The following is a 16,917-nucleotide window of genomic DNA, read 5'->3' on the forward strand; positions in this document are numbered from 1 at the left end:
TTAATCACAAAATTAATTACAAAATTCGTCTGTAAACTACAAAATGAATTTATTAAAACTAATTAAATCATTATTAGAATCTGATTACTGTAGCAATTACCGTAGTAATTTAGTATCTAATTAGGTTCATTAAATTCGACTCGTAATTTACAAACAAATTATGCAATTAATTTTTTATTTTATTTAGATTTAATACTTTATGCATGTAAAATTTCCATTCGATGTGATAGTTCTGAAATTTTGAATTTAGCAACTAAACAAGGCAGAATTCAAGCAGTGTAACCGAATATCTATGTAATGTATTAAAATTTCATTTATCCAGAAAGAGAACTTTTCTGTAGCCTCTGCACCAAAGGGACAAGCTCTACAGCATTTCTGAGTTATCCGCATAATCTGACTGCAACCGCATGTAATAATAACAAGACCACAACTTTATTTAGAGGAACTGCAGTATGTAATGTCTTGTCCTCATGAAACAAATGAAGAACACAAACGACATCCATGGGCAGTCAGTAAGATAACTTTATTATCCGAACTAACAATGCAACAGATCCAACATCTGAGTGAACCCCACCAGTAAAAAAAATACTTCAGGTGGTTTCACAAGCTAGTACAAAATCACTAGAGACTATGAAAATTGTCCATCACTAGTGTAGACTCACTCTTCCACCAGTCTGGTACCTCATCAAGCAGCCTGAAAATAAAAACGGCAGCCACTTGACTGTGTGCAAACCCTCAAATGTCATAGGTGGTAAAGAACAGATAAGGGTTGGATTTTTTTTTTGAGCTGGAAAGGTAGCTAATATCTACAGAACTAAGTCTGGAATTTGCCTACCGTCATTTTATTACTTTTGTTCAACTGAGAAACTGTTAAAATTGGCCAATTTGATGGGATGTTTCCTATCACTTGAAGTACGATGCCATGTACAGTCTTACTCCAATGTCCACCGCACAATAGTCACCACCAGTTGCATGAAGAACCACAGGTATGTCGCTCAGGTAATGTATCACCAGGGGCAGAACGGCTGGAGCGGCCGGAGCTTTCACTGCATCGCCACTCAACAAAACAGACTTGACAGTGCAACCGCTAGCTTCTGCTGCTCCTGATTCCTCGTCTTCTTCAGACAACATCGTCTCTGAAGGGTTCACCACCATCGCGACTTCCTCAATTGGCCTGCTCTTCATCTGATTTCCCCTCCTTTGAGCAGGCTTGTTCCTGCACGCATCAAGCACTAGCGTTCCAGTGGCTTCCAACCACTCAACACTTAGACCCTCAACTTCATCATAATATATCCTTCGTTCCCTCTGCATCATAAAACCACATTAAGGTGGTGAAAAAGAAAATGAAGCAGGTGTTACTTTTAGATTAGGATTAGCAAACATTCATACCGCAAGCTTCGGAACATAAACAGACATGAATCTTGGTCCGAGCCCCAGAACTCTAGCATTGCAGACCACAATCTGCAAAATAAAGAGCAGCATTTGAAAATAAAGCTTACAGAAAAATAAACTTGTTGGGAAGCTGGAAATGGTGGTGCACCAGGTTTTACCTCTTTGTTCTTTATCAGAGCCCACATATAGAGCTTCTGTCCAGCTTCTTCTGCACGACGACCAGCCCACTTTCTTTCATTACAGTGTTCAGCAACCTCCCCGAGATTTTCAGAGGAAGGAACCTTAAATTTCTTGGCTGCAGCAGAAAGTGCTTTCTTCCCTTCTTCAGATTCAGCAGCATCCCTACTAAATTGGAGGCCAGTAAAACATCTACCCATCAATTCACCAGATGCTTTAACTCCATTCCGCCCTGTAGAAGATTTTTTTTGCTTCATATACACTTGTTCAGCCTCAATTACCGCATTCAGAGTCCTGTGAACAATAATATCAGGATATCTTCGAAGCGGTGAAGTGAAGTGTGTATATAAGGGGACAGACAGAGCATAATGTGCCCAATCGTCTTTCTTGCTTATTAGGTCCCCTGTGCAGAAGTATTCTGCTGACTGCATTTGCTTTGAAGCATAAAACATGAGAATATCAAATAGAACAGGATCATCTTGCAATTTTTCCTTTATCCTGGAAAGTGAAAGGTTAAGTTGACCAGATGATGAAGCATCCAACTCAAAACCATTCTTAGCACAAAATGCCTCAAACTCTCTGAATTTCCTCAAATTAGGTTCAGGGTGCCTACGAAGTAAGGCACAATCAGGAAAAGCATTAGATATAACTTCTGCAGCTGACATATTTGCCAACAACATTAGCTCCTCAACTATGAAGCATGCATCATTCCTAACATAGCGATAGCTGTCACATGGAGCCCCATCTTCATCAAACAAGATCATAAGCTTTGCAGTGTCAAGAGAAAGAGCTCCACTCTTGAACCTAATTTCCTTCATATTTTTTGAGACCTCATAAAGGCCTTTAAGTGACTTGATAACATCATCTCGCTCAAATATATCATGCACTTGAAGAGCAGAAACAGCAGATTCAGACTGACTGGCGTCACTGCAAATCAAATCTTGCACAAGATCATATGAAAGCTTGCAGCAAGAAAAGATGATGCTTCGACCAATCCAACGACTTACTATGTTCCCATGAGGGTCAATATCCCAAATGATTGAAAAGGCAAGCCTGTCTACACCTGGATTAAGCGAAACCAGTTCTTCTGAAAGTCTTGAAGGCAACATTGATATTTTACGTTTCAAGGTGTAAACACTAGTAGATCGACTTTGAGCTTCAGCATCTAACGCAGTCTCTGGATGGACAAAGTAAGAAACATCTGCAATGTGAACCCCAATACGGACAGTTCCTCCTGAGAGTATCTCAATTGATATAGCATCATCAAGATCTGATGCAGTAGGAGGGTCTATGGTAAAAGTCAAGACCTTCCTCAAATCTTTTCTTGCTTCAAGTTCTTTCTGAGGAATCTTCCAACAATTGTCAGGAAGGCATGCCAAGGACTCGGGCGAAAACTCGGCATCAGTTATAGCATTCTCAAATAATATAGCATCCATGTGCGTTTTAACATGTCCACCCTTTCCCAAGAACCTTACAACATGTGCATAGGGATAGAGACTTTCCTCATTCCATTCATCCAGTCGTGCAGCGACCAATTCCTTCTCTATAGCTGCATCACCTTCTCTTAGGCTCTGTCTGACACTATCTGGCAAAGTGCTAACACTAATAAACATCTGGGGAAATTTGGGGTCAGTAGGCAAGAGATAAATCAAGCCTGTAACAGCCGATTGTGCTCTGTTGTTCATCATCTTTCCACCCATCTGATTTTTCTGCTGCTCTCCATCAGGGAACTCTGGAAAAGAAGCAAGGAAACCTACAACGGCATCACGGCGTGGGGACTTCTTCATGATCGATAATACTTTCCCAGTAGGGCGTCTGCCTGGGTGAGTGTGTATCATGGCACAGATCCTTTGTAATGCTCTTGCAGCCTCACTCATTCCATCACTAAAGTCTCTCTCGTTACTTTCCAGGACAGTAGCATTCCCATTTTCACACTTAACAGCTTGACTAAAACCGCTGTTCTTGTGATGGAGATGCATCCTGTCCAAATCAGGTACGCCATTACTGCAATTTTCAAACCTGCAGCCGGCATCTGCTTGTCCTTTCTTCCGACTATGATTCCCATTTGTTTCACCAATCTCGCGGACCACAGAATCCCCTCCTATCGCAGGGTTGCATGTAACGTTCGGTCCTTTCATTCTAGTCCAGTGAACAACAGGATCCAGTGTGATAGCAACAAGATCACCTTCAACCTGCAATGTAGTTCATGAGATAACATAATATGTTGTAACTTGTACATTCATAAATTCACCAAGCGTGGATAAATAGGCACAGCAAGAGAGCAGAATTTTATAGGAACTGCAAACGAGCAGAACTCGACCACTTACAAGACAAACCATATGGCAACACATCAAGATGAGACATACATATACATATCGCTAAAGTATGTATAGCATCAGTTGTTTCTACAGGTCGCATAATCTTGTTAGGACTATTGGTAAAGAAACAGATAAAACTCTTGCACGCAATACCAAAGACAAAATTAACTGCAGGAAAGGGTAAAAAAGTGCACCACATCTGCAAACACTTTAAAACCCAACGAAATTATCACATAGCATATAATGTAGCTTTATTTGAATCATTTCCAAAAGCAAAAACTACTGTGTAGTCCACGAACTCAGAAATTAAGATGGTCACGTGTAATTCCAAGAGAATGCCATTTAGTTGCTGGTTGCTGTCCTGACTAAGTTCAACATGAATAAAAGCACATTACAACAACAACAACAACATAGCCTTTTTTCCCAAGCAAGTTGGGGTAGGCTAGAGATGAAACCCGAAAGAAATAAGTTCAAGGTTCAGGCACATTGATAGCTAGTCTCCAAGCGCTCCTATCCAAAGCTATCTCTTTAGAGATGTTCCAATCCTTAAGGTCTCTCTTAACCGACTCATCCCACGTCAGTTTAGGTCTACCTCTACCCCTCTTTACATTATCGACTAGCTCAAGGATCCCATTACGCACCGGCGCCTCAGGAGGCCTTCGTTGGATGTGCAAGGAGTATAAAAAGGTATAGCATGCTTCATTGGATTGTGCAAGGAGCAAGGTAGCCATCGTATTGTGTAGAAGTCATGAGTTATTATCAGTACAACTACAAATAGATATGCCCAGTTCTCTAACATGTGATGAAAAAAACTTGACAATTGAAGATGCTAGATCACAAGAAGGAAACTAGGAAAGTCACAACAGCATTGTACTGAAATTTGTCCTGAAGTGACATTTAGTGCCAAATCTGTACGTGTTTCTGATTCCTCCTGATAGGGTAACCAGTTAGCAGACACAAGCTTAGCGTGAGATCATGTCTTTGCAATATCCAGTACCCACTAACATTGCCTTATGGAGCGGCTTTGCAATACACCAAATCATTAGTGCACATGCATGCAGAGGAGTACATACCGCTCGGTTTTGCGCCAACCCAGTAATGAGAATATCCACCGGGATGCCATCAATCGTGCAGTACGCCTGCAAATTCCAGAACTCAAATGTTACCACACAGCTGCAAGGGAACAGTACACATATTAGCAATCAGAGCACGGAGCCGTGCTTGCCTCATTTCGGTTGTGCGCATTCACCCGGAACTTCCCCACGAACGCATGCCCCCTCTGCTTAGCAAAGGCATCAAATCAGCGTGTCAGTTCACGCAAAATCAGAGCCACGCAGCTCCAGACCTCCCATCCCGTGCCACCAGAAAAGTACCTTGATGGCCTCCTCCACGGCCCGCTCAGGCCAGTGAGGCTGGAAGTACCGCCTCCCGAGAGCTCCCCCGCCCGCCCTGGCATCGAGCGCCTCCGCGGGCCTCGGCGTGGGCAGCAGGGGGCAGGACTGGCTCGTCCCCGCCGCCGCCGCGGGCGCCTCCGCCTCGGCGTCGGCACGGGCGGCGCCGCCCACGTGCATGGGCGGCATCGATCTGACCGACCTCGGCCCCGCCGCGGCGTCCGCGTGCGGGCCCTGCGGCGCGGCGGCGACGGGGGCCGCGCCCGCCTGCTTGGAGCGCCGCGCGGGGCGGCGGCGGTTCTTCTTCTTCTCCCTCTCGGCTTCCTCGGCCGCAAGCGCCGGCGGCGCGGCGGGGATGGGCACCGCAGCTGTGTGCTCCCCGGTGGCCCTCATGACGCAAGCCTCCGTCGCTATCTCTCTCTACCTCTCCTCGAAGGACGCGCGGCGAGGGAACCCTAGATCTGGCAGGGGCGCCCTCCGCTCTCCTCGTCGACACCGATGGGGAAAAAGAACGAGGTGTCGGGGCGCGGGGAGAGGAAGGCAAGGAAGGGATAGAAGAGAGGGAAGGGCCGGGAGGAGGATGACGAGGAGGGGGAAGGCAAGGAGGAGATACTACGTAAAAGATGTTGCTTCGCGAAGCGGGTGGGGGCGGTGGCGATAGTATAATCGAGGGCGGCGGGCTTTGGTATACAGTGTTGCTGTGGCTTGCGGTCGCGGGGAGTACGTGTTGGCATTGGCGCTCGTGGCTTGCGGTAGGCTGGAAAAAAAAGCTCGTTAATCTGGCTCGATGGCTCGTTTCAAAATTGTTCCGATTACGTTCGTTTTTTAAAAATAAAGATTAGTTGATTTGGAACAAAAGTCAATTTTGGTAGGCTCGGCTCGGCTCGGCTCGTTATGCTCGATTTGAAGTTGCATATCAAACAACGCGGGAGACTATAATAAATACGAATATATTGATTTCGAAGAAAGCTCGAAAAAACGAGGACGGCAGCTGGACGGAGGTTGTGGTCGGCGGCGGGTAGGGTTGCCCGCGCGCCGACTATTGCCTCGCTTTCCGCCTTGTGCAAGGATGCGTCGCTTTCACCTCTATGGGCTTCGGCGTCCGTGCGACCGTGCCGATTGTCCGGGGTAAATCTATTTGTCACGCGGTGGTGGAATACGACCTGTCGCAGAAGAGCAGACGCGTGGGTCATGCGTATAGCCCACAGGACGCAGGTCCACTCTTACCTGAAGAGCAGACGCGTGGGTCATGCGTATAGCCCACAGGACGCAGGTCCACTCTTACCTGCATGTGTACAGCTCGCGGATATAAATGCGATCTTTTTTTTTTCATTGGCTGATATCTGGATCTTTCTTTCTTCCTCCTCACTGCTACGCTGGCTTGACTTCGTGATTTCGGAGGCTCATTAACAAAGCGCGGCCCACGTTAGTGTTTAATAACATCCCAAAAGTGTTTAAAAGTTTAAACATTTTTCTCCAATGGAACAAGGGGCTGTTCGGCTGATCTTGTCACGGCTTGTCTCGACTTATCTCAACTTATTTCCTCTCACATAATACTATTCATTCTACCAGTCGAGCACTATTCATTCTACCAGCCGAACAGCCTCCAAGTTTAAAAGTTCCAATGGAACATTTTCTCCATAATATTCTGAAATATTTTTTTTGACAATTTATCAATAAACATTGTGACTTGTTCTAATTCAACATTTTGAAATGTTTCACAAAATACCTTGAGAACTTTTTGAATTCTGAAACATTCTACAAAGTTCCAACGAACATTCTGAAATGTTTTCAAATGTTTTATTGGATGTTCTGGAACAAACATTTTCAGAACAGTTAAAATATTTTTTAAAATAGGTCAAATGTTTATTGAATGTTTAGAAACATTTCAAATAGTTCAAATGGAACATTCAAATATGTTCCCAAACTTTTTAAAATGTTCATGAATATTTTTTTCACAAGAAATGTTTGAAGATTAGTTCAACTTTTTTTTTCTTATAATCTATATCTATTTCTAAAGCGAGTAAGGTTTCCACATAAATTTTTAGTTTGGTTCGTTTGGTTTGTTCCATTTGGTTTGATCAATCTCGTATTATTGACAAATGAGCCTTAATCCATCCTATATGCAAGTCAGACCAACCCCCTCCATCCACACTCGATCATATAGATCCCTACAAATTAACGCACATGCACCAAAACGTATCTGATACTTGTACCAATTTTGTCCGTAGCAACATACATGCTTAATCTGAGATGTTCCCAAACTAATCTAAATATTTTGGAACAATCTAAAATATTTTGGAACAAACCTAAATTGTTTTTAATCATTCAAAACATTATGAAGTGTTCTGAACTTTTCGAAATGTTTCCAAAACAAATCTGAAATATTTTTTTAACCCTTCAGAACATTATGAAGTGTTTAACAACATTTATTGGGAACTTTTGATGTAAACATTATTTCAGCACACTGTTCTAAATATTTCAAAACACTGTAATAATGTTTCCGAACAAACTTGAATTGTTTTTAATCATTCAGAACATTATGAAGTGGTTACCAACATTTATTTGGGAATTTTTTCGTGTGAATATTTTCTCATAACAATCTGAAATGCTTTGTTCGGAACAATCTGAAATGTTTCAAACATTAAGAACTTTCCAAAGTCTTTAACAATAGTTATTTGTAATTTTTCTTGTAAACAATTTTTTTAAAACACTTTGAATTGTTTCTAAACATGTCGGGTTCAAATTTTTGGAACATTTTGAAGTGTTTAACAACATTTAATCAGAACTTTTCGAAATGTTCTAATGTTCCTGTACAAATCTAAAATATTTCCAAACATATCTGAAATGTTTTCAAACATTCTAAAATTTTCTGAAGTGTTTAACAATATTTACTTCAAACTTTTCTTGTACTAGCATAGTACCCGTGTGTTGCTATGGGTAATATAATAAACCTACGTAATACTATAAATATTGTATTCATTCACTTCATGTACAGGGTGTGTCGTGATTGTGCGAAATATTGATTGTCCGTGTTTCGTTTGGGATTCCGATTTATTTATTCGGGTTCCAATTAGAAATTTTTGGTAAATATTTGGTGGGAACTTTTTGAAACATTGTAAAGTGTTTGGTAAATATTTGGTGGGAACTTTTTGCTAAACATTTTTTATGGAATACTCTGAAATGTTTTTCAAACAAACCTGAAATGATTCGAAATTTTGAAACATTCTGAAATGATTCAAAAATTTAGCACATTCTGAAATGTTTACTAACATTTTTTGGGAACTTTTTGGCCAACAATTTTTCGGACCAATTGAACTTGTTCTCAAACATTTTTCAATTTTTTAATATCCTAGAACATTCTAAAGTGTTTTCAAAAACTTTTTAGGACAAATGAAAAAATTTCAAAATACATTGATTTGTTTTCAAACAAATATGTAATTCTTGAAACATTCTAAAGTGTTTGGTAAACATTTGGTGAGAACTTTTGCTAAACATTTTTACGGAACACTCTGAAATGTTTTCCAAACAAACCTGAAATGACTCAGAAACTCGAAACATTCTTAAATGTTTACTAACATTTTGAAATGTCTACTCAACGAAAGATCTGAAGTTGATTCTTTAGTAGAAGAACATAATTCATGGACTAGCTAATGGACTAATTAATGGGCCATATGTTAACTAGACGGGACTAGTTAATGGTTGAAGAAAAAGAAGGCAATTACATCATTGGTTTGCTTGCTTGTGATACTCATAACTGGGTGACTGGCATGCGTGCAGCTAATGGGTGAAGAAAGAAACAAAGAAACCAAAGAAATAAAGAAAAGAAACACTACTGGAAAAAAGCCTATAGGCACCGGTTAGTATGGACCTTAGGTACTGGTTTTTGAACCGGTACCTGGTAACCGAGACCAATAGTCGCGTTTATCAGCACCAGGTAAAAGAACTGGTGCCTAAAGTTATATTTTTTGGCAAAAATAGTTGGCCGGGATTCGAACTCAAAATCACTTGCCTCGCGTGTGCCTTTCTGACCATCTCGCATACACATCACATCTAATGGGAAGATAGATATTTTTCTTTTGAAGTAACCCATGGACGAGCCTAAGATAACGGTTGGTAACACCAACCGGTACCTAAGGCTCTTAAGGTACCGGTTGGTGTTACCAACTGGTATCTAAAGCTCATTCATAGGCACCGGTTGGTAGTAACACCCGGTACTAATGTAAAAGTTACCGCCCGGTACCTATGGAGAGTCTTGGGTATCGGTTGGTAACACCAACCGGTATCTAAGGTTCATCCATAGGTCTCATCCACCCCAAAAGTACCGGTACCAAGATGAACCGGTACCAATACTATTGATACCGGTTCATCTTCATTCTGGTATTTTTGGGGTGAACTTTTGACGTGTTTTCTACTAGTGAAAGTAATAAAGAAAGAAGACTAATTAGCGTTTTCGGCACGCGCCTCCCGCGCGGCATGCGCGCCCGCCTGGTTCTGCGACGAAAACGAAATTAATCGCATAAAGCGATAAATAGCCACCCCGATTGTCCGCGCTCTCCCGGTTGAGAATTGAGATCATGGCTTTCCTGCGTGTGTTGGGTCTGCTCGGGCGCACGGGCCGACGCGCGCCGCGCCGGTGCGCGCACCTGAGGTTGGCCTGGTAGCAAATAGCCCGAAGGTCTGGTTTGATCGATTCAAGCTTTGGTGTACATCGTTTTTCTAACACCAGTAAAACGCACGTGCGGCATTCACGTATTATAGTAACATAGTAAAAAAAGTACTCCTATATTGATAATGAAGAATGTCACTCTCTAAGGTGTAAGGTACTCTAAAGTTTTCCAGATGCTAGTGCAAACGACTAATCATCCTACCTGGTGTACAAACAACAATTTTATCACCTAAACCTCCGTAGCTAGCAACACTACACAACTGATGCCAAGCACCTATATTACTTTAGGTGCCGCACTGCATATTGCTTAGGCAAATATGCCGCTTGAATATCATATGGATATTTCGTCAAACGTCGAACACATTGACCCTGTTTGATTTGTGTTGTGCTAGAAATTGTATCACTTTGACCGCTAATTAGAGATATTAAATTAAAACAGTTTTCAAAACCAACTTCAGAACCCCTGTGCTAGGAACTCTAAAGAATCTAATGAGACCTTCGACCGCGTGATTAGATAATAGTTACTGTAGCGTCACTTTAGCCAATCATCAATTAATTACCATCATTAGATTCATCGCGAAAAGTTACACTCATCACTGAAAAAATTTTACAAATAGATTTCATTTAGTACTTCATACAAGATTCTTTTATCGAGAATCGTGTCCTAAGTATTTTGGAATGGGAAGCAAACAAGGCCATGCCTGCAACGATGGGGTGCCAGTGAGGCCGTGAAGACTGTTTGGCACAGGAGATGCTAGCTGCTGCTACTATTTGCGTGTGGGGATTGGGGCAGAGCAGGCTATCCGAATGGGATTGGGGAGGAGCACCTCCAGCGGCATCGTGCTCACGTCGCCGGAGATGGTAACTCCGGCTGGCCATGCTTCGGGGGATGATCTCGACTGCACAATTCATCTTTGGGCCATTGCCGAGGCCGACACCAGCGCGGCAGGGGAGGTGTGACAGACCCGCCGAGTTAAAATAATTAATTAAGTATAACTGCCGTCATTTAAACACATCAGGCGCATTAGCTTAATTAAGTATAACTTGACAGGCTGTTTTCAACCCACAGGCCGATCGAAACACACCAGAAGTCTCGCACGACGGCGAGCGCAGACGGTACCAGCATGATAAAATTTTACAACAATAGTAATTAATTTTAAATTATTTACAAAACCGCTTTTCATTTAGAATAAACATAAGAAATGATAGCATCAGAAGAGAATTTAACCTGAGGAGCATTTTTAATAGAGAACAAATAAAATAAACAAAATAAAACAAGAACTACCGAGGCGTGAAGACAGGACGTCACATCGAGCCCACCGATGCGAATCCTGGTTAACTCCTATACTTGAAAATAGAGTAAACAACAAACCCTGAGTATACTAATACTCAGTAAGACTTATCCGACCAGTGGGTATAACTTAGCCCACATATCTAGACATGCAAGACATCTGGCTGGTGGTTATTTTACAAAAAAACGACTAGAGTAATTCCTTACTTTCATCATTTTAGCCCCAGATTCTATATAAATTAATCATAATCTATCATTTGCATAAACTAGCTATAGCAAACATGGTAGAATATTAATCACAATTTAAAGTAGACATCAACATATATATATGTATATATATATAATATAATCCATGTTACATATCATATTACTACGATGTGACGCAGTTGATCAAGGTGTCTATGTCCGAGAGCGACTGACGGCGAATCGATTCGATTTAACCTTGTAAGGTGGACCTAACCAATACGGCACGCATAAGCCCCGTCAGACCACACGCACCAACATTTCTCCTCCCCGCCTCGAACTACAGGATCGCCCCACCATCATATGGTCAGCCGAGCTCAACGTGAGACCACCAAAAGTAAATACGTACAACCCATTTCTCCGCGACTACTCGACTACCCCAGGAGGTGAGATGAGATCATGTACTTTCGAAGTGAGGCAGTACTAGGCTTACCGGTTTCGACTACCTCATACTCCCGGCATGCGGTTAGTACAGTTCAAACATGATCAGCAGGGCCGACAATGGTACGATCCTTAACTGACACAGACGGGATTAAAACACCCAGGAACCATGTCCTGCTACCATACCTACATATCCTTATCATTCCCGTCCGGTCTCAATTCTCCATTCATTCCATATACAATACACAACTCATGTACTAGAATAGGAATATATCATATATTTCGCGAGTAACCGGAAATTACTCGACTTCTAATCATCCTATATCTCGCAAGTGACAATAGAGCACTCGTCTTCTACCGGGAACCAATAAGCATAGCACTTCTATCGTTCTATACATATTAGTATAACTCAAGGAAACCTAGGGGTCATGCAATTAGGGTTCCAAACAATTCCTAAACCTAATGCACAAATAATAGAGACATATATAGGTGTCATAATTTAAAATAATAGGATGTGCACCGGGGCTTGCCTGGGGGTAACACTAAGTTAGTGTTAATTCTACCAAGGCCTTGGGCCGGGTCTTCGGTTGCTTCAGCGCGTCCTTCCATCTTCTAGCGATATCCGTCGAATACCGTCTTGTGGGTCGACTCCAACACCGCGTGCTTCACGTCCACACGTGTACATCTAGCGCACCTAAATGAGGTGCAATAATGCATATGCATGAATATATATGAAATGCCAATTAATGCACATGCATATGACACAAATTAGTGCAGCTAAAATTCCCTACTTATAAAAGAATCATACTAAAAAATGAACTAGTTGGCGGACTGTCCGCTATGCAGCAGCGGACTGTCCGCTACTCAAACTTGCCGACCTACCAGACCTACCAACGTCTCTGGATCCACTTACAACTATACGGCGGACGGTCCGCGATCCAGTAGCGGACTGTCCGCAGTACACCTCTGCCAACTCGCCAGAACCTATAATGTCTCTGGACGAAATTCAAGCTCTATGGCAGACTGTCCGCTCTCCATTAGCGGACCGTCCGCAGTTGTTGTCGGTCGAAACCCACCGGCGAGCAGCGACGGGCAACACGAAGAGCCGGGAGGTTGCTAGGGCGCTAGAGGCACTGCTCCCTCGTCGACGGCCCGCAATTTCTGTCATGCGCCCGGAGGATGTGTGAAAACTGGGCGTGCCACCTGACCTATACCCGATCAGGAGGGTGCAGACGTGCTCCGAACAGTTTCCTGCATACAAAGACACGTGTATACGTAAGTCCGAGCCGTGGTCGGCTCCCCGGGACGACTCTTGCATCGGCTTTGAAGAGCCGATCGAGTCCCGGTGTCAGATGGGATCTGATTGTATCCAGATATGGTAAATAAAGCAAATAACTATAAAACTGCTTCAATTAAATCTAATTGATCTAATCCATGATAGTAACAGCTTCACTGCTAGATCGGAACATCCTACACGTGACTAGGCCTAGCGAACATAACAGACAACTAAACCACAACCCAAAACAGAGGCCTAAGAACTAGCAAGAGCCGATTCCCGGAACAATCCCTATCAAGGCTAAGATAAAGCATCTATTACACCACCAGATCATCCAATCCATTTGCAAGGCCTAACCTAGCAGATATTATGCCAACTCTTAAGATAAGAGCAAACCATAACAGACCAGATCTACTAGACATGAAAGAAGCAGGGTGTTGCCTCTGTGCGACTAATTCTATGCGATAAGAACTAGCGTGAGATTGAAACGTGACTGCACAGAGACAACGTGATATTCGCAGATGATAAACAACGAAGCACAACAGATCTTCTAAAAGCCATGCTACGAACATCATGATAACTAGTATTACTCGCCATAAAAAACACTTCAGTACGAGTAATACCAAGGTAAAAGCAAGAACAATACTGCCCTGATCGAAAGAAGCGATCAGGGCAGCATGACACTTACTTGGATGAAACCCTAGGATTAGGGGTGGCGATGCGCCGAGAATTGTTGTTTGCGAGTCGTGATGATGCTCTCTCTTTTACAAATGTCATAGGGTACATATTTATAGTCCGGAGACTTCTTGCCGTGCAAGGCAACCTCTAAACTCTTTCCTAAACGAAGACTAGAGATAGATTACAACTCAATAAAGACTCAAAGATTAGATAACATGATCTAGACTCTTCCCTCCACCGGTCCAGATCTTCATGAAGCTCCCAAATATCAGCCGAAACATGCCGTATAATTGTGGCAGATTCTGGTCGTCCTATTATTTCAGTAGTTCCCGTCAACTCCGAGCGAATCTGGACGTGATTCCAGTTGTATTGGAAAGCTTATCTCCTTAGCTTTCCATACATATCTAGAACGTCCAAAACGGAGTCCATATGTTGCCTGGGCGTCCATTCTTGTGCGGCCTCTTCCTGCAGTCCGAACCAGCCTCGCGAATAGACTGGGCTTCATCATGGATTAGGCCCGTGACCCCATCTCAGCTTGACCCTTGAGTGCCCAATTATCATTGTATTTGGCCAAACTTATGATATAAGCCTGGCTAAGTGGACTCCTTTACCGTGGGCTTCTTCTGACATTTGGCCTACCAATCCTGGTCAAATTCTGGCGATAACACATGCCCCCCCAAGTTTGGCCAAATATGACAGAATCTTCTAAGCGCCAGTCGTAAACCAAATAAAAACATCATCTCCTCAAATTGTCTTCTCATGCCACTGATGGTCTTGCCCCCCGAGCCGATAGATCGGCTATTAGCCAACTGACTTTTGTGACCGATTGCTTGAACCGGCCTCACGCCTTCCTTGACCAATCTCAATGTTGTTGCAGACCAGTCCTTGTTTTCATATTCCATGGATGGCGCTGACTTACGGGATCATCCTCATGCTTCATCAGCTCAGCATCAACATACTTGGCCTCTTCTTGATGATCGTTGATCGCCAGGAGTTGGTGAAGACATAGATATTCAATATGTAGTCGATTCTCCATCGAATAAATAATAATATGGGCTACATGGATTACCTGCAAAACAATCACTTGCCGGACCGGCTCTACAAAGATCATTGTGAATCGGCTAAAAGCCGATGGATCATATTTAGTTAGGCAAAAGTCATGCAAGCCGACCCAACATCAAAAAATCTCTTCCCCCACAAAAATATGCTATGTCATGCAAAGGGTGAGTGTGAGCTTCCAAGTATGTCTCAAAGCATTTACAAGTGCTAGCATATATATACAGTGAGGGTATAGCATAAAGACACCGCATAGAAAAGCTCAAAAGAATATATCTATATTAGAACATGAGCAAGCAATTTTTAGGATTTTCAAAATAAAAAGCATCACCACTTAGCCCAACCAACTAGTACATTAAAGCATGACAAGCAAAAACCAGCAAGTACCTACACCAGTGAGCTCTCTCCGATATAAGGATCTTTTAACAAGCTTGATTACTCATGCCCTCAGGTCTTGCAGGTTAAAACATATTGCATTTGAAACTCAAACAAGCCTTTTGTTTTGTGCCAGGGGTTATTTGCTTATCAGGCCACTTCTTACCAACCAATGCTAAGCCTAGGTCCGTTGAACCATCAGAAGCTTAAAGCAAGGTTTTGGTCATTCACAGCCCAGTCCAAGTTCATGCTAAAGTGCAATAGCAAGCAGTCTCGAACTAGATCAGTGAGACAAAACAAACCCACCTGGATCTTTTCATTATAGCACAGCATGGACATCATTCAGATTTTAACGTAATTTAGCACAAGATTATCATATAAGCATTGAAACTCGAGCTGCATAAATGATTCCAAGAAAAGGATATAGCTACCAGGCATGTACAAGATAGTAAAAGCAAAGTCAGCCTACACATACTAGTAGCCAAGTAAAGCGGTTACCATATTTCAGATTTTCAAAAGAATAAAATCCATGCTAGGTATCAGATATTCAACATATTCAAATGAGCCTAACCACACATGGTCACCGGCATCCACACCTCAAAATATATACACGAAACACAAGTAGAAGCTACTAAGCATACAAGGAAGCTAGTGCAAGTGATAAATACATATACTGTATGATGATGCAATGGTGGGTTTGAATATTACCAATCAAATTGGCTGTTGACGAGCCGATGGTTAAAATCCCGCCTGGTCCGTACTTGCCATAATGCATTCTCATCACAACTATCGGCTGTTAGAAAGACAAACATCTGTAGCCTAAAGTCCAATCAGCACATCTGTTGTCATAGAGGGCTCTTCAAATGCTTTGTCGACGTGGATGAAGTAACCGATGTTGATCGCATCGAAGGAGCATAGAAGCTGAATCAGCCGGCTGATGTGACGAATGCCTTGACTCTCTATCCGCGGGGGTCGGGCGAGACGGACCCGTCCGTAGGCGACGAATGCCCTGACCCCGTAGGAGCCGCATTCGCCGATGTTGATGGTGTCGCAGGAACAGGAATAGCCGATGACGATGACGATGCAGAAGTACTGTTGGCCGGATCGATCGGCTAATGTATCAGACACTCCCACGCCCACGTGGGAGCAGAAGTAGCCGATGTCGATGGCCGGAACTGCGAAGGAGCGGAAGTAGCCGATGGTGAAGGAGCTGTAGGAGCACCGGCGGTAATTCTTCATCCGGACGAAAATTTTTGTATGGGTCTCCATATTTCATCACCAAATGTCCGCTTATGCCCCCCGAGCCAGATCCTTCATGTATTGGAGGAGATCGGCTCTCCAATCGACTGTGCCCAATTCACTATGAACCAGAGAATTCAGACGTTTTGCCGCCGATTGCTGGAATCGGCTGTGTTTGGGACTGATCTGCCCATCGGCCCGGACTCAGATGTTAGCCATGCAGCAAATTTGTTCTGCTACTATTTCTTTTGACTTTCTTTTTCCAAAGGTGATGCTGGTGCACCGGTTTTTCTGGGCCCCGATGGCATCGCATCGGCTGGGGCTGATCGCTTAGATCGACCACTACAGGGCATGATCCCGTAGAATTCATGAAGCCTACGGGACATCATGTCATGTCGCATCTTTAGCTCCTGCAGCTGAATCAATCTGCG

At 43.0% G+C, this 16,917-nt stretch overlaps 1 protein-coding gene across 3 annotated transcripts; it reads right to left on the minus strand.

Moving 5' to 3' along the window:
- Window positions 1-410: 410 nt before the first annotated feature.
- Window positions 411-5,923, minus strand: LOC120642169 (DIS3-like exonuclease 2). 3 transcript variants are annotated; one of them, XR_005662530.1, is made up of 7 exons: window positions 5,261-5,923; window positions 5,113-5,169; window positions 4,961-5,026; window positions 1,551-3,761; window positions 1,390-1,461; window positions 836-1,305; window positions 411-694 (listed from the first exon to the last, which is right to left on the minus strand). XR_005662530.1 is itself a non-coding variant. In XM_039918592.1 (6 exons), the coding sequence occupies exons 1-6, from the start codon at window positions 5,669-5,671 to the stop codon at window positions 904-906; spliced, it is 3,219 nt and encodes a 1,072-aa protein (XP_039774526.1). In that variant the 5' UTR covers window positions 5,672-5,923; the 3' UTR covers window positions 411-903. The 3 variants fall into 3 exon arrangements, 2 of the variants coding, with proteins under 2 accessions (XP_039774526.1, XP_039774538.1); XM_039918592.1 differs by having other exon boundaries at window positions 411-1,305; XM_039918604.1 differs by having other exon boundaries at window positions 519-1,305; window positions 5,113-5,166; window positions 5,261-5,671.
- Window positions 5,924-16,917: the final 10,994 nt, after the last annotated feature.

The sequence above is a fragment of the Panicum virgatum genome, chromosome 1K, assembly GCF_016808335.1.
Source record: "Panicum virgatum strain AP13 chromosome 1K, P.virgatum_v5, whole genome shotgun sequence".
Classification (NCBI taxonomy): domain Eukaryota; kingdom Viridiplantae; phylum Streptophyta; class Magnoliopsida; order Poales; family Poaceae; genus Panicum; species Panicum virgatum.

Bases quoted from the DNA above. Each gene is read 5' to 3' on its own strand.
- LOC120642169 (XM_039918592.1), bottom strand. From the start codon at position 5,671: ATGAGGGCCACCGGGGAGCACACAGCTGCGGTGCCCATCCCCGCCGCG. The intron at 5,027-5,112 runs GCAAGCACGGCT...TGGAATTTGCAG, and splicing joins ATGCGCACAACCGAAATGAG to GCGTACTGCACGATTGATGG. The intron at 3,762-4,960 runs GTATGTACTCCT...ACTACATTGCAG, and splicing joins GGTTGGCGCAAAACCGAGCG to GTTGAAGGTGATCTTGTTGC.